This window comes from Diabrotica undecimpunctata, chromosome 1 (assembly GCF_040954645.1).
Source record: "Diabrotica undecimpunctata isolate CICGRU chromosome 1, icDiaUnde3, whole genome shotgun sequence".
Lineage (NCBI taxonomy): Eukaryota > Metazoa > Arthropoda > Insecta > Coleoptera > Chrysomelidae > Diabrotica > Diabrotica undecimpunctata.
In genome coordinates, this window is record NC_092803.1 from 161,659,595 (window position 1) to 161,677,702 (window position 18,108).

The 18,108-nt window shown below is 33.3% G+C and overlaps 2 protein-coding genes across 2 annotated transcripts; one reads left to right on the forward strand and one right to left on the reverse strand.

Moving 5' to 3' along the window:
• Positions 1-8,581: 8,581 nt before the first annotated feature.
• Positions 8,582-10,082, reverse strand: LOC140441144 (uncharacterized). Its single transcript, XM_072531613.1, has 2 exons — positions 9,366-10,082; positions 8,582-9,254 (listed from the first exon to the last, which is right to left on the reverse strand). Exons 1-2 carry the CDS (start codon positions 9,994-9,996, stop codon positions 8,992-8,994), a joined length of 894 nt encoding a protein of 297 aa, XP_072387714.1. The 5' UTR covers positions 9,997-10,082; the 3' UTR covers positions 8,582-8,991.
• A 371-nt stretch (positions 10,083-10,453) lies between these two features.
• Aos1 (SUMO1 activating enzyme subunit 1) lies at positions 10,454-15,074 on the forward strand. The gene is made up of 5 exons (XM_072520355.1): positions 10,454-10,706; positions 10,766-10,937; positions 11,129-11,385; positions 11,668-11,855; positions 13,933-15,074. Exons 1-5 carry the CDS (start codon positions 10,615-10,617, stop codon positions 14,241-14,243), a joined length of 1,020 nt encoding a protein of 339 aa, XP_072376456.1. The 5' UTR covers positions 10,454-10,614; the 3' UTR covers positions 14,244-15,074.
• Positions 15,075-18,108: the final 3,034 nt, after the last annotated feature.

The following is an 18,108-nucleotide window of genomic DNA, read 5'->3' on the forward strand; positions in this document are numbered from 1 at the left end:
ACAATACACATAAATGCAGTGGAACTATCTACGCATAAAATTGGTTATTACACATTAAGAAGAAGAAATAAACGAAATGCCTAGATTTAAGACAGAAACAAAATAGGTTTATTAGTGAGATCGTATTAAAAACCTATATAAACGGTTACACTTTGGGACGTTATTTTAAATTAAAATAATATTCTCTGTTCCTTTTCTATAACCAAAATACACCACGTTTTACCTTGACCTACCTAAAGTGCGTATAAATCGATGAGTTTTGTTATTTTCTTTTGAATTATCGCTGCTTTCTTTATTATATATTAAAATTGAGCAGTTCCTCCAACAAAACTAATCTTTCAGGATATTAAAATTTATTTTTAGAATAAAAATGTCCTTAACATCGTTTTTTGAGTCATATCTATAGAGAAAGTAGGTTTTATATTTTTATTTTAGGTAAATTTAATAAAACTGATAACATTTACTAAATAAGCGTTTTTCTAAAAATTCAAATACCTATAACATACTAGGGAAAAATATTTTCATGATTGCAATCATGTCTAAATTTTGTTGGCGCAGTATTCCTAGTTTTTTAAAACTTTGGCGAAGAAGTCTGGTATCTAAATATCCGTGGGAATAACCCACCATTATAAAAAGCAAATTATAAAAACATTGTATGTATTAGGCAAGAGCGGATCCAGAGAGGGGGCCATGGGAGCCATCACCCCTTCAAATACATATCCTAGCCACGAGAAAAATGTTTTTAGTTTTAAGGGTAGTAGAGGTTATGCTGAAAAAGTAGCTCCTTCATTGATATGCCGCAGAAGTTTTTGCAGTATTTCCAGAGTAAAAAATTTTTGGAACGACTGAAATATATTTTCTACTTTTCCTTTGTGTCAAAGTCCTGGTTGCTCACAAAAAATGTTTGGTGCAGCTCGCCGCATAGTGCGTGGTGGGTGGGCTAAGTAGATTCTTTCTGACTTTGATTTATACATGTGAGGTGTCACAGTTTTCATCAATTGTGTCGAAACTGGAACTATTTTCGGTTTAATTTTCAATGTCGTCTTCTTCGATTAACACTTCAATATGGTATTTTCACTCACGGCTGAGTCACTCTTTTCTGAACTAATGTCTGACCGAACCTAAAAATCAGAAAAGTTCCACCACTTCTTCTAATTCTTTTTGTATTAAATATTTATTCACTTTCAGTTTTCTTTTCACATACACACTATATAAAAAGTGATTCAAAATGCGCTAAATCAACGGCTAAACAAAACAGAAGCGCGAGATAACAACACAACATGGCAGAGGCAATTCAAATGCTTTACGGAGGTCAACAAATATGAGATGGGTCTCTTGATTAGTTGCTAATTTTTTTCGATTAGTTGTTTTAGACAGAAGACATTATCTGTGCAAGTAATTCCGGCGCGGAAACCGGCCTGTTCTTCTTCTTCTTGTTCCCTATACTCTATCTCAATGAGATTTCTAAGAATGCGTCCGTACACCCGGCTTAGTTTACTAGTTACCGATATTCCTCTGTAATTTGAGCATTCCAACTTATTTCCTTTTTTATGGATGGAAGAAATATAAGCTACTTTCCATAGACTGGGTGGTGTGATACCGTTTATATATTTGTTCATACACCAAGTAAGTGCTAGAAAGAGTTTATCTGTGCCACATTTTATTAACTCGGCTGGAATGTTTTCTGGGCTCTATCATTTTTTAGTTCAGTTACAGCTTTCTTCACCATATCAACTCCCACTACTATCTCTTCGCCTTCAACGAATACTTCCGTTGGTGATTGTGTGGTATATTCTGCTCTACTTTCCTTAGTTATTTATATTCCTCCGTAAAGTTTTTATAAATGTAAGAGGAAATGAATTAAATTATAAAAATGCTAATTATGGCATCTAATAGCGCAGTAGTATGCCGACAACTACTAATCAATTCAGATTTTTAGGAACAAAAGTATTTAGAAAATCGTATTTAATACAATGTTATCGATACTTTTTAACCCCCCCCCCCTTCCCCCTCACTTGCTCCTTCTAGGGTTACGGAGTGATTTTGTGTGATATTATGTGAGAGCTGGTGGTAGTGGTGGAGTCGGTACTTTTCTCGAAAGTCGAATTGGAAATTTGATATTATGTTCTTTTTATAAATTCTGAGTCTATGTTTGAGAAACCTCTCGAAAACTATCAAGAAGGTTTAGAAGATATATCGGCCTGTACGAATCGAGTTTTGCCCTGCTTTGGGTGGATAAGCACTGGGGATGTTGTCAGGACCCGGTGTATTGGTTTTATCGATTTGGTAGATAATTTTCATAAAAAGTATATCCACGCATACAATGGGAGCATGTCCATAATATGAATTTCTTGTGGATCGTGAAGTTTACAAGTATATCTTGGAACAAATCTAGAGTAATCTGGAGTGACAAAAGATATTTTGCAGTTGTGTTCTGAAGACCTTCTGAAGATCTTAAGATTTGGTTATCCACACCGCTAGATGTGAGAGATATAAATTAAATAAGATATATTTTATATATCCATCGGAGTTAAAGCATGGAGAAGAGTTGCCAGAGACAGGGGCGAATGGAAGATTGTTCTGAAGAAGGCTTTGGCTCAAAACGAGCTGTAATGCCACTGATGATGGTGATATTTTAGTAATACTCGGTGCCGATCCTAGAAAGTCGGCCGTTCGCGTACAAAAACCTAATGTGTCGTGAGAAGCCGTCAGTGAGAAAATGCAATCTTCTAACAAAAAGTATTTAGGCATAAACATGATGAAACGAAATTATATAAATCAGTCCTTCTACAAAGACTACGTAATAGTCATAATAATTATTTATAAACTAACTTTTCTGAACTTCTGCGAAGCAAATTTTTAACAATTTCTGTGATATCAATTTTTTCAAGAATTCGGATTCTACAGAGATGATAGAAAAATCTATCTTATTTCTTAAGCGATTTTTAATATTTTTTAATTTACTGAAACTTCTTTGGCGTGAAATCAAAGACACGGGCAAGGTTAAAAAAATTCTTAATGTCAGAGCAAAATTTGGAAAACAGGGAATGAGATAATTTTTGACTATAATTTCCAATATTTCAGTTCGCTGTTTTTCACATAGAAAAATATCTTTGAATGAAATTATTTCATTAAAGAGTTGTTTATCATCTATATCTTTTACGATTATTTCTTCCTCTTGTAGGTACCTGAAATCCTGTAACACATACAGAAAGCAGATAAGGCATATATTTCATTTCCCGAGGAGATGGAGTGTTCAAAAATTACAAAATAGAAATCAGTTTAAAACTGCTGGCCGAGATTTGAAACGGGTTCATCACTGTCCTCGTAATAAAATCGACGGACCTTTATTCTTAGGCTTCGAGATGATTTCTTCAGATTCAAATTCAGAATCAATACCTAAATGTCTAGCAAGCATTGTTGCTGATTCGACAAATATTTTTAAATTATCATCAGATCTTTGGAATTACAAATATTTTTTAAGATTATCTAAACATTGAATGCATTTTGCGATATTTTATTTAGAATTTTGAAACATTTTACTGAAGACATCAATTATTCTTGATAATGAATCATGCCAAATACAACTAAACCCAAAAATATAAATATTTTTAGACTTTTAATTACTGATTTATCACCCATTTTTGTTTTCTTGTCCATGGTGGGATCTTCAATTAAAGCATTTGCATTTGATACGACTTTTCCACCTTGTTTCGCTTAACGGTTTTAAAGTTATACTTTTCATGTACTCTTTTAATAAATCCCATCGATATGAAGATGCAGAAAAATAATTATAAACCTCTTGTACCATATCAAAAAAAAAACAGAAATTGCACCACTAGACCTAGCAGCATAACGACGACGAGATTCAATGTATGAGCCGCACACGGCACGTATACTTCTCTAGAATCCATATCAATAATCCGTTTCTGAAGCCCTATACTTTTCTCTTTCAAATTCGATCCATTGTCGTACCCCTGAGCTCATACTTTTTTAATTTCGAGCTACAGGCTAGGTACTAGCTTCTCTAACAGAAAATTGCACCGGCCTTCTCCAGTGGTATTAGTTACTGAAAAAAATTCTGGAAAAATTTCTAAAATTACCTTATCATCACCACCATCAGTAGTGTTCACACATCTAATTACAAACGTATTTTTTCTATGTGACTAATATCTAATGTAAAGTCGAGAATTATAGCATAGTATTTGGCTTTTTTAACAATACGTGTTGTCTCATTTAAGTACGAATTGATTCGGCTAAAATATTGATTATCTCATTTTGAAAATGCTGCCTCCAGTAATGTGGAATATGGATTTTGTTATCGTTGCATTTGCTGACATTATTAAGGTGTTCTGAAATAACTTGATTGATTTTTACCAACTTCTTCACTACCTTCACTGATCTGCGAGCCGACCGTGCCATTGTTTATACTGTTGTTTATACTTGTATAAACCGTATATATATGTATAAACCGTATATATATATGTTGTGGCCGTGTCCTTGTAATTCCTTAATGTAATGTCACAGTATTATACTGTGGTAATGTAATGTGTGTAATTTCTCAAGTCCGTGCCACAGTCAAATACTTGATCAAATTACTTTGACCAACCAAAAAATTGAGAGTTTATGACAAACCTATTATGTTTAACTTTTTCATTCTCTTGTCTTAAATTTTTTATTTCTTTGTCGAAGACAAAGACAAAGAAAACGTCGTTTTGGATAACGCGTCATACCACTAGCGCAAATTTAATTTTCCGAAAAAAATGTGGAACAAAAGGCAAATCAAGGATTGGCTAATCGAAAAGAACATTTTCTTCGAGGAAGATTGCCTAAAAAAGGAATTACTGGATACTGCGGCTGTACTTAGAGATGACTACGACAAGTACAAAATTGAAACTAGTGCGGAAAAATATGACGTTAAGATTTTAAAAATGCCGCCTTACCATCGCGAGCTGAACACGATTGAGGTGGTGTGGAGTCAAGTGAAAAAGCATGTGGCTTCAAACAACGTCGATTTTAAAGAAAAAACGGTAGAACGGTTAATAGAAGAAGCTTACCAACGCGTATCCAAAGAGCAATGGCATAATTATATGAACCACGTCAAGAAAGTAGAGGAAAAAATGTTTGCAGTGGACAATTTGCAGGAAGATGGTGATAATTAATATAGGAGATGATTCTGAGGATGAGGACGATTTAGATATGGATTGCGATTAGTATTAATTAACGAGAAATATCTCAGATTTAATGCTTATTTGATTTTTTAGTACTGTACATACAGTACATTTTGAATGATCTTGTGTATTTTATGTATATATATTTATCGTGTCGTATAGGGAAAACTACTTGTAATTTGTTTTGTATATATGTATATAAGTATTTACGAGGTATTAAATATTTTATGTATACAGTTTGAAGTAATTGGGTAGTCTCCAAAAAGGGTTTGCTGCAGGCAAACTAATGCCTCGCGATCATGCAAAATATAATTGACTATTTCAAATTCTCTACTATAGAAACTGCAGCTTAAGTCTCCACAAAACATCATTATATGCAGGTGTTCTTTGACTGACGGACGTCCAATAAGAAAGCTTGTTATGACTCCCTCTGATTCGTGTTTGTTTTCCGCAGTTTTTCAGCGCTATTATCGCATATCCGTCCGATATATATTTTACCATGTGCTTGACCGCAGTGAGAAAATTTTCCAGTGAGAATTAGTGTCTTCAGATCCAGGTCGTCTTTTGTTAGTCATAGATGGTGCTTTCTGGTACCTCTTTTTATTACGGTTGGCTCTAGAGCGAGGTAACCCATGCCAGTATGACATTATGTTCCGCCTCACTAGCCTTTTCACTTTGACCTTTTCAAGAGCCTCCATGATCGCTTGTTTATCTGTCATATATTAATCCGCTTCAGTTGCAAACCGTTCATGCTAATTTCTTTTGCACATTGCAAGATTGCATAAATCACTGCCTGAAATTTAGAGTTATATTCTCCCAGTGAAATCGAAATACATTCGATATTCGAATAAATCATATTTCAATCGCTAATGAGTATTCCTAAGACCTTTATGCAGTTTTAGACCCGTCTATGTATCAGGTCAGGCATACGTAACATACATTTGTTATGTATGTTAGGTATCTAGGTACCATATGGTCAGAGGTCACCATCAATTTGAAATTTCTGTCAATAATATCCCATCCTGACCTCCCCTTATGATGATGTGAAAAGGAGAGAAGTCTAATAGGGCCTTCATAGCTGCTGTTGGTGTGTCCCTCTGATTTCATTGCATGCAAATCTTTGCTTTTGCTTAGTTTGATGTTGGCACAAGTAAGCTACTCGTCTAATATTACTCCAAGGTATTTTAATTTGAACCTTTCAGGCTTAAAGGACCTAATTTTTCTAAATTTCATGATGTTACGTATTTCCGTGTTTTTGGTATGTACCTATCCCAGTCCTTAGCCTGTAGTATCATCAATAATACTCATTTTATTTTGTGCCGATCTACCACTTTTTTGCCACATGTCAATTTTCCTTAGACCCGTAAGTTATGGTCTCCAGTCCAGTTGAATCCAGTGATATCAGTTTGTTTTAGACTCGAGAAAGTGCACCCTGAAAAGTTCTTTCAGGGTATCTTCACCATTCTAAGTATATTCACCTGATTCTTTTTGAAGTGAAGGTATACTTCTCTTAGGATCCTCGGATAAAGCTTTGAAATTTCTGCAGTCGGTTATATTTCCTCGCGATGCCTTCTACACAATTCTCTTTTTGCCCTTGTCAGTTTCTCATTATATTCAACCAAAACTTTACAATAATCATCCCACGCACCTGAAGCATGAACTTTTGGCGAAATTAAATTTTCATTTGACTTCTGTCCTTTAATTTACAATGTTATTATTCCATGGTAACCACAGCCAAAATCGAAGACCTCGGCCACATCATGAGAAATAACGAAAGATATGAATTCTGCATTTAAATTTACAAGGAAAAGTAGAACGAAATAGAGGACCAGGAAGGCGAAATATTTCCTGGCTGAAAAATCTACATACATGGTTCAACACAACAACCACAAATCTTTTCAGAGCAGCAGTGTACAAAGTACAGATTGTCATTATGGTTGCCAACATCCGAAACAGATAGGCATAGGCACTACAAGATTATTTTATCAACACTTTCCTGTTGAAACTCTTCACTATCTCCAGGCAATTGACTTTGAACACTTACATGACAAACTCTTGAAATTGTTCAGCAGCCATGTATAGGTAAAGTGTGTGGCTTATCTTCCTTTTAACTCTGCCTAAGAAATATTCCAGGGCTACTTAAAATTATGGAGTTTGTTTTACGGGGGTTACAATACTTTTCCTTGATTATCTGAACAAGACACCTTATCTGTCACAAGGCATTTGTTCAACAGTAGTTTTAGCTACGTGAGTAGCCAATGTTATATCAATTACCTCATGGCATTGAGAAGTTATTCCTATGTTTAGTCTAAATCAGACTCCATAACGAACATTCCATACCCAAAATGGTAACATATTAAGTCTTTTAGTTGTGTTTATACTGCCCCAGGTCATATGGTGCACATTTGCATTTATCCTGCAATCTATCACAAGCTGTTTCACCTCTAGATCATCATATGAAACGTATGCTAATCCGAAAATTACCTCTTTCATACTCCCTCCCTTTATAATATTCATCTTTACCGTCATTAAATCCCTGACAGAATTTAATCAACAATATTTTAATACAGTGTTTTGCTATTATATAATTCCTTGAAATGAGAAATCTGCTGTATATAAGCCTTCCATCAACAATCGATAGACCTGTATTTGGCCTTGATAAACTCATGGGTCATATATCAAAGTTACATTGAACCTTCTCATAGAAACATTAAGCTGCTTTACTATACTGGAGGTTCACCTGTATTAAAGCTACTGAGATCTCTGATGATTTTGAAGGATATCCTTCCACCTATGTAATATGCCTTGATGCTTTGTAGGAAACTCTTAAAGACTAGGATTGGCACAACCTCCCAATCTTCTGATTTTTCAACAACCTCTTCTGTCTTGAGATTTTGATTTTGTTTGTTAGGTGCATCCTGATAATTGCTTTGTCAGTATCTTTCTTGGGGGACTGATTGAGGACCATGGGGCACATAGGAACTTTGTGATCAGACTTCCCTCCACAGCCTTCACCATATCAACAGCCCATTTTTTGGTATATTGATTGGCACAGTTTACCCATAGAGTCTCTGTGCTAAATGTTATTTTATGCAACTATAGATGTTTATTGAGACTTCCACTGCTTGTTGATGATCAGTGGTCCAGTTTGTTGATGATCAGATCTGAGCTTGATCTATAAGGATGGTATCTATGTACTAAAGCCTTCTTGAATACTTTTGTGATATTCCTCTATGATCTAGTCTCTAGCTTTTACCAGTTCTGCTGTTGTAGTTTTTGGTGGATTTTTTTATTCACATCCCAGTAGCTATTTTTGACTTTACTAAGCCTCTGCTGAGCATCAGATAGGCCTTTTTTAATTGACTCTATTCCTCTTGGGTCATTCTCTCAAAAAATATTATTAACTAGTACTTAGTAAGAGTTCATTTATTCCTCCAGTTCTTCACAAAGGCAATCATTCTTGTAAAATGCTGTATGATTATGATACATACTACATGTTATAATTTTTACATTCAATAAAAAAATGCAAACCCTACACACTAGTTTTACAATTTATACACACACTAACATTTTATCAATCCATATATACTATTCCATGTTTATATTTTATTTCTAGAAAATCATTATGTACATTATAACCATAAATATGTTTATCTAGTATCAAAAACAATAAAGAAATTGATACAGCAAATTACAAAATTACAGAACAATTTGCATAACATCAATCTTCTACTTATTGCTCTAAATAACTTTACTATCTAATACATTCAAATATTAAAAGAAATGAACAAATAGTAATACTTTTAAAAGTTTTTTGAAACTACTTGTTTTTCTCAGCCAATTTAGAGCTGATCATATCTTTAAATTGTCCTAATATTAAATTTTCTCTCTTTTGTCTCTCCTCTTTACTGAACATAGCCAATGCTCGCTTTTCATCAGCAGAATAAATTTGGTTTTCCTTTCTAATACGTACAGCCTCCATTCTTCTGTGTCTAGAACCAGACATAACATAGCCAACTGACTCATAGGAAGCTATTTCATTTGATGTTAAACCAATTTCACCTCTCCTGGGTATACGCTTACCTAGAAGAAAAAATATTTTGTGGTAAAAAAGAATATGACACTTAAATCATTAAAGTTCAATTTGGTATTATATTACATGATTACTTTAGTCTATTAATATTTAATAAATACCTTCAGCAACATATGCAGCCATTGCAGCACCTTCACCAGGCAGTAAAGCTTTACCCATCTCCTTATGAGTAAGAGTAGCATGTGCTTTCTGAGAAGGTCCTACTGTGGATTCTTCATTATCATCAGACAGGTAATCATTTTTCACTGCTGCAGGTTTCTCTACCCATTGCTCAGTTTCGGAATCACTATTACTACTACTACTGCTAACTTTTTTCTTCTTTTTCTTCTTCTCCTTCTTATGTTTCTTTTCCTTCTTTGACTTCTTCTCTTTCTTCTTCCGTTTCTTTTTGTGTTTTTTCACAGCTGTGTCTTTTTCTTCATTTTTTATAAGTTCTTCTTCAGAATTCAGGTCTTCTGGTTCTGGTGACTTTCCCCAAATATTTGGACAATCTCTGACACCCAATATTTCTCGTTGTAGTCTGCGGGACTCCATAAAATCGTCTTCATTAAATTTTTTACTAATATCCTTGGATCTATAACCAAATCCATGATGTTTTCTATCATGTTTGTCATCATGAGTGTGATTTTTATGGGGGGATCTTGATCTAGATTTGGGGGACCTGTGTTTTTTCGTTCCACGCTTTGTAGAAGGCGACCGAGATCTTCTTTTCACTCTATCATGTGAACCCATCTAATAATATTTATTTATACATTTAACTCATTTTTTCTCATTACCAAAACAAATTCTATTATTATGACATATAGACATATATGACATTTGAAGTTTAAACGGGTGATCATTTCAATATATTTCTTCTTTTAAGTTATCGTCAAAAATATCCATAACCAAAAGGATTACATACATTTAATTTTTGTTTCCATTCTCAATTAAATCTATTGTTGTTAATGAAATCTATGTAAAAACTATTTTCAATTTAAAATAAGCTCCCCAGAAAAGGCCATTCTAAATAATATATTTTTATAAATAATGTAATAAAAGCAAAGAATATAGACGCATATGCGTCTATATTCTTTGATAAAAGTTGGAAAAAAAAATAATAGAAAAATAAAATAGTTTTATTGCCACCTAGTAGGTGCTGCTGACAGCTTTTCCAAGACCTTGATGATGATGACATTTTGACATTGATAACTGACGCCGACGCCGGTAAAACATAACATAAATATAAGGTTAGGACTTGTTTGCTATTAAACTAAGAAATCATATTCTCATATTCACGATTGTTAAAAATTATTGCACCTATCGTAAGATATTTAATTTAACTAATTTGGATATAATCACTGTTTAAAAATGACCGAAAAACAACCAAAACAACTATCTGCTGCCGAAGCCGAATTATACGACAGACAAATACGCTTATGGGGAATAGAATCTCAAGAAAAGTAAGTATCATATGATTATAATTTCGATTTATAATGTATTTTTGTTTTATTTTTCATAGATTACGTGCAGCTAATGTGCTTTTGATTAACATACGAGCTCTTGGATCCGAAATTGCTAAGAATATTTTGTTATCAGGAATCAACTCCCTGACTATCTTAGATGATGGAATTGTCACAGAGAAAGAGCAAGCTAAGAATTTTCTTATTGGTGGAAATAGGACCGGAGATAAGGTTATTTTTTATGTAGTTACAACCTATTAAAAACATTATAAACATAGAACCAAAGAATATAGACACATATAAGTGTCTATATTCTTTGATAGAACTAATTGATTACTCCTACACAGGTACACAAAATAAATAAAAAATAATATTATTGGCTGTTTTTGTTTCTTAAAATTTTTTTAATCCTATTTTTTTAGATAGCTGAAGCTGTATTAGAAAGAGCTCAAGCCTTGAATCCATTGGTTACAATAAAAGCAGATTCAGATTCTCCTGCATCGAAAGATCCCAGTTTCTTTAAAGATTTCACAATTATTGTTGCCACTTGTGTTAAAACTGATGTTTTACTCAAAATAGATAAAGTATGTAGAGCAAATAATATCAAACTAATTGCTGGAGATGTGTTTGGACTTTTTGGATATTCTGTTGCTGATTTTCAAAATCATCAGTATCATGAGTAAGTTGAATTAAGAATTAAATATTAATTAACCTTGAAAGTTGTGTACATTAACTGCAACATCTGGGGTTATAACAGAAAGCAAAAATAGCTGTAAAAGCTTTATTTTAAAAAATATACTTTTAATTTTGGCCCTTTAAAAAACTATGATTTAATTTTTGTGGCCTTTTTGTGTATTTTCATTAATATTTTTATTTTCGTCAGTTTCAAGCATCCTTTCAACATTTATTTAACATGACTATATATTAATTTTTTCATACTCAAAATATAAAACTTTTATAGGGATCAAATCCAGTTAGTTAAGAAAGGAAAGAAGAGGACTCATAAAGGTGAGAAAGTCACTGTTAAAGTCCAGTGTGAAATCAACTATCCTGATTTAAACAAAGTTCTCATACTGCCTAATACAAAACAAAATATTGATAGTATAAAGAAATCCAAAAGGAGAAATGATTTGTTTTACCTTGTTTTAAGTAAGTATTGTTTTAAATTGAAGTTTGAATTGTGGTGATATATAACATTTTATTGGTGATGTTACAATATCTCCTAACTGCAATTAGGTAGGTTTTGCAGGAGATATCAAAAACCTGTTTTTTGGTGACCATATAGTGTAATTATGATAAATTTTATTTTAGTTTTCTAAATAAATATCAGAATAAATTGATTAAAGGCTTAAATAACTTAATTCCCCTGTTAAGGATGAATGGTGGTGTGTGATGAGTTATCTGTGAACTAAATTAAAGCTAAACAAATGCATCATTTAAAAATCTGTATAATGTCAAACATCACATTTCAGCATTTTCTTTCATATATCATATTTTCATTTTCATATTATAATCAACTTTTATATTTATTATTTTTCATTTTGAAGTTATACTTATATATGCGCGCTAGATGTTGGAATTTTGCACAGGAGTGAATCAGTGAAATCATTACATATCTAAGATATGAGTAAGAGAGAGACAGAAGACATATTTTCTCTCTCGAGATTAAAAATGTTCCTTTTGTATATATATTTAATATTATGTTATATCTTTATTATTAATTCTAATTTATTGTTCTGGACCACAAGAATGAAGAAATGCTCAAAGTTAAAACAGTGTTAAGGGGTCATTTAAGTATTACGTAAGCAGATTAATTATAACTATTTACCCCCAGCCACCTTGTCAGCAAAAGTGAGCAAAGCCCTTAAACTCCCTCCACCATATTATGTAAATATTGTTATGTGCATTTTTCTTTTTAACATTTTCTATTTTTTATTGATTCGTGAGCAGCAGTTATAATTATAGAAATAAGCAAATAGATTTAGGATAGAAAACTTAATTTGACTTAATTCACATACTTAATATTCAATTAAACAAACTTTATTGACACAGTATTCAACATAGAATAAATTATAATCTTAAGTAATATTATGAACAAAACAAACTTTTTTTAAATTTTTAGTATACATATTCATTCATATTAACAATCTTCAGTCCATGTCACCAAGTTTTCGATGATATTAGAAATTTGCTGCTCAATGTTGTGTGTCTGCTCACTTTCATCCAATTTTGGAATGTCTATGTCATTCTCAACGAGCCATTTAACATCGTGGGCGTCTAAATTTTGAATAATACACATCAGTTCATTAGCACGACGAGTAGACACTCTTATCGGCCTAACTTTCATATCAGTATGCATGTTTTTATGGATAAAGACTTAGTTCGACTTAATAGCTTCAATTTTACCACCAGACAAAAATAATTGTAGGGCATTTGCAGGAAATCTTTGAGTGAATCATTTAAGCGTAGAGCTAAATTGACAAAGATTGAGAAATAACCCTCCATCATCCAAAACCAAGTACTCAACTGTTTGTTTTACTTTTATTGGTGGTGGAAGAAACTTGTTATCTAGTATTCTAAATGGGCCACTTCTTGGACGATATCATTCTGTTTCTATATTTAACAATTTAAAAAAGCAAGTATTGGCTTTCACGCACATGTTCTGAATACCATTTAATGTCAGGAAAATCTGAAAGACCTTGGTACAATATGTCAAATCGTCAATCGTACCAAAACGAAACAATATATTGACAGAAGAAATTTAGACAAGTGAATAGCGCTCGGTTATTTCCCTACTTGGTTCTAAGCGAGCATCTAAACAGATATAACATTCTTTGTGCGTGAATCCCCAAAAATGCGTTTCATTTTCAAACATAGACAATGTATGGGATGCAATATGTGTAAAACAGTAAATAACTACTGCTGACTCTAGACCCCCCCCCCTCATGTCATAAGCCTATAGTGCTTATGGGGGTTAAATGCATTGGAAAATTAAGGAATATAAAAGATCACTTGTGAGGACTGTGACAGATCGTACATCAGACAGACCAATCAAATCCTTCTACCTGTTTGGCTATTGCGCAATTTTTGTATGTTACCTAAAGTATTACAGAAACTAACAGGAATTTTTAAACAGTTTTACTTTTTCTAGAAGTATCATCAATTTTATTTATGATTATGCATATTTCTCGAATTTTTCTTTATTAATATTTAACTCTTGTTTTAGTTCTGCTTGAATTCAGAAATAGAGTTGAACGTAACCCTGATCCCAGTAATGAACAAGACGATATAAAAACTCTGCAAAAGATCAAAAATGACATTTTTGAATTGTACCAAGTAGATGAACTAAAATCAAAACTAACAGATAGCCATTTTGATCTTATTTTCAGCGAAATAGGTCCAGTGTGTGCCATTTTGGGTGGTGTTATAGCTCAAGAAGTTATCAAAGCTGTTTCCCATAAGGAAGTGCCCATAAATAATATGTTTTTGTTTGATCCAATTACATATGATGGAACAGAGGAAAATGTAGGAGCTTAAATTTGCTTTGTAATTATTGTACCTTACAAATTAGCAAAATACTGGTTTTTTATTGTTTTCATTATTTGTTTAATTATGATAGTAATTTCACTTTAATTTAAATAATTTCTTAGTTTTGTATGTTTTGAGGAGAAATATCAACATATGGGATACATATTATATAAAACTCTTAATGGTAGGTCTTAGGTCGGGCGTATGCGGACTGCTTCAAGCAGTTGAGATCAACTGCTTAAAGCAGCGACCACGCTGTGAACAATAATCTTATATTCGCTGCCATACACATGACAGCTCGAGCAGTCACAGTCGCTTGCTGGCGGCTATCATGCTGTCGACAGCTGGCGAGAAGTCAACAATCAACAATCGACCGCTCAAGAAGTCAACAATCGACCGCTCGAGATGTCCGTGTATGTCGCTCAGTGGTAAACTGCTCGAGCAGTCCGTGTACGGCCGCCCTTAGAACTGTACTAAAGTGAGGATAGGAGTTTGTGTCTGTATGCAAATGACATGTATCTTAGATGTAGTTGTTATTTCAAATAACGTGAACGAAGTCAAAGAAATTGAAATTTTCTTCGGGTTTGAGGCTGTTTGAATCAGTTTATTTAGGAAATAAGTCAACTATAAGTATGTTGTATGTATAACTCATTGGATTTTCAATATTGGACAAATATGTATTTCATTATTTTGGAGACTTAAGGCATAAACAGATTTGTAAGATACAATATATTTTTGTATGGATATTTTTAATGATATTTAGTACACATTGACGTCATACTTTTCAACATTTAATATGAGCTGTCATCAATTTTGATAATAAATTAATAAAAAAAACTATAGATGTGTTTTTATTGTATTATTTATACAATTATTACGACAACGCTCTGATTCTCGTTAAGTTGTTTTTGATCGACTGTGAACAAATATAGAATCCAGATTGAACACAACTTTCTCAGTGACAAATGTTGATGCACCTATAATTTACGATCGGTCTAAACTATTTTGTGACATCTGCTGAATTTTGACCGGTCACAGAATTAAGCATGATTTGTGTCCTCCGTACGACGACCCCTCGTATAATGCAGTAGCGCACCTAGAATTTTCCTTTCTGGGGGGGGGGTTTCGGTTGGGCACCGAATTTTTTTTATGATGCTACCTCCATTTTGAGTCCTTAAAATGTATGAGTAACAGTGTCGGAATAGGGCCCTGGGGGGGGGGGTTAAACCCCCTGGGTGCGCCACTGGTATAATGTAGTCTATAAATGCTGCACGAGCGATTTACCCCTATAAGCAGAGCATAAACTGACAAATTTTTTTGCATTTCTGCCACACCAAACCTTTTATATTCGATTTTATATATTTTTCCAACGACCGGAAATTGTTATTAACAAAAAAACAATTTCCCGAATCGCTTCGAGAAAAATTTTTTTAGCGTATCTTATCGAAGTAAATACGTTTTCCATCTTGGTAATTTTTCGAAAAATGATTCCATTTCGTGTTATTTGCAGTTTTTTGTTGAAAAAAATGCCTTAATTAGTGATTTTTTTCTAAGAAAGTACTAAATTATTTGTAATTCTATAAAAAGCTTTATAATCTTTAAACCTTCAAGTACAAGTAAGAATATTTTGACAAGAAAAAATGGATTCTATCTTGCTCAAAATATGGAACCAAATATACTCAGTGACATTAGAAGTGTTACACCCAGAAGGAGTAATTTCTTGAACTTAATTTTTTGGCAACATGGTAGATTTACATCAAGAATTAAACGATAACGTTGTCAAGAATTTTTATTAACAAGTAATCAAAAAAAAATTATTAATGTGTTTGGCGACCCCGTAGCTGAATACACTCCTGTATACGTCTAGGCATTAACAAAATGAGATGATTGATGTCTGCTTGTGGCACCTCGTTCCAAGCAACTTGAACTTCATGTATTAACTGTGCCAGAGTCTGTGGAGGATGGTGCAAAGTGGACAGTCTCCTTCCCATCATATCCCATACATGTTCGATAGGATTTAAATCCGAAGCACAGGGTGGCCACGGCAAAACATTAACGCCAGCTTCTTGGAGAAAGTTCATAGTTTGACGAGCAATATGGGGACGCGCATTGTCTTGCTGAAAAAGGACGTCTCGACGACCGTCGAGATAAGGCAGTAAAGTGGTTTATAAGATGTCATCAACATAACGCGCATCTGTCATATTGCCTCGAATAAACACAAGTGGTGATCGGCTACCATAGGCAATGGCCCCCCAAACCATTACTTCAACTGTCCTTTGTACATGTCTCTCAACAGCAAATCCGATATCTCATCGCTCTCCACGGCGGCGTCTTACCATCCTACGACCATCATGCATTCCTAAACAGAATCTTGATTCATGGCTAAATGCTACATTACGCCATTTTGCCACCCAATGCTGCCGTTCTCTGCACCAATTCAAACGTTGATGACAGTGATCCGCAGTCACAGGAAGCACTAGTCGTGGGCGGAATAAAACCAGTCCAGTGGCTCGAATGCAACGATATAGTGTACGCATACTAACAGGTCTACCTACTACTCCAAACCATTGGTCAGCAATCTGTCGCATAGTAGCCAAACTTTCTCGCAGAGCAAGTAATCTAAGGCGCTTATCTTGACGCTCTGTGGTACGCCTCGGTTGACCAGTAGGTCTTCTTCGTGTTCCTCTACCTTCGTTTGTCCACACACGACAGACACGCATAACCGTCATTGCCGTAAAATTAACGCGAAGGCCTATTTCGCGATACGACAAACCCATATCCCTATACGCAATAATTCTGCCCCTGTCAAAATCGCTTACATGGTGGTAATTTTGATGTCTTCGAACTCGAGGTATTTTCTTACACTGAATACAATTAGACTGAGGAATAATAACTAAAAATTTCTATACAAACCGGTTTTTACAAATCGGTATCTTCACAAAAAAATTTAAAGGTAAAACTTTATTTTTAGAAAAAGTAGAAAAGATAAAACATTGATATTGTTAGCATAGCATGTTTTAAATGTTGTCATTCTGTTGCCAAAAAATTAAGTTCAAGAAATTATTCCTTCTAGGTGTAACACTTCTAATGTCATTGAGTATATTTCGAACAATCTATCGCTGTGGAGCATTTTTCATATAACAATGCTTGCACGTCACAATTTATATAAAGTGACGTCACTTATATTTAAAACTTCCAGAACGCCAACCTTAATACGAAGCCCATACGGAACTGCTCGATCTTTCATAGGGGTCAACATGGTGTAATAATCAGAAAAATAAAATCATCATTATATTGGAAATTTTAGAATTATATTGATTAAATAACAAAAAACATTTGTTATTATTAATAATATAAATTTTATGTTAAGTCTAATATTCCACAAAATAATAATTTTAATTAAATAGATTAGAAAATTGTACGCAACTGATACAGAAATACTTCAAATTTTATTGACAGTTCAGCGTGTGGCAAAAGTGTATAAAGTGTTGCCACTTTTTTAGAGTAAAAATTTGTTTTGATTTCTTACACAATTTGATCAAAATATAATATATATTAATGTAATATATACCTATTAGTATTTATAAATACATATTAAATTTAGATTAATAGCTTTAAAAACTAATTATTGTTGTGTATTGTGATTGTGCTATGCAAAACCAAATAAATAGTATGTAGAAAGCTGATAAGCTTTCATATAAGATATATTATTTTGAACAAGAAATAATGGCGGGACGTTTTTATTATTAAAGCCCTAAAAGAGGTAAGTTTAAAATGTAGATTATATAATTTAGTATTAAAATGTTTTTTTATGTATTTTAGTGTGTTGCAATACTCTTAAAACTGTATTTACTGTTAATATAATAGTTTACTA

What these genes read in the sequence shown, in the direction of transcription:
- LOC140441144 (XM_072531613.1), bottom strand. Translation starts at nt 9,996, where the DNA reads ATGGGTTCACATGATAGAGTGAAAAGAAGATCTCGGTCGCCTTCTACA. An exon ending in GGCTGCATATGTTGCTGAAG is followed by an intron (nt 9,255 to 9,365) that starts GTATTTATTAAA and finishes TTTTTCTTCTAG; the next exon opens with GTAAGCGTATACCCAGGAGA.
- Aos1 (XM_072520355.1), top strand. Translation starts at nt 10,615, where the DNA reads ATGACCGAAAAACAACCAAAACAACTATCTGCTGCCGAAGCCGAATTA. An exon ending in GGAATAGAATCTCAAGAAAA is followed by an intron (nt 10,707 to 10,765) that starts GTAAGTATCATA and finishes TATTTTTCATAG; the next exon opens with ATTACGTGCAGCTAATGTGC. An exon ending in GAAATAGGACCGGAGATAAG is followed by an intron (nt 10,938 to 11,128) that starts GTTATTTTTTAT and finishes CTATTTTTTTAG; the next exon opens with ATAGCTGAAGCTGTATTAGA.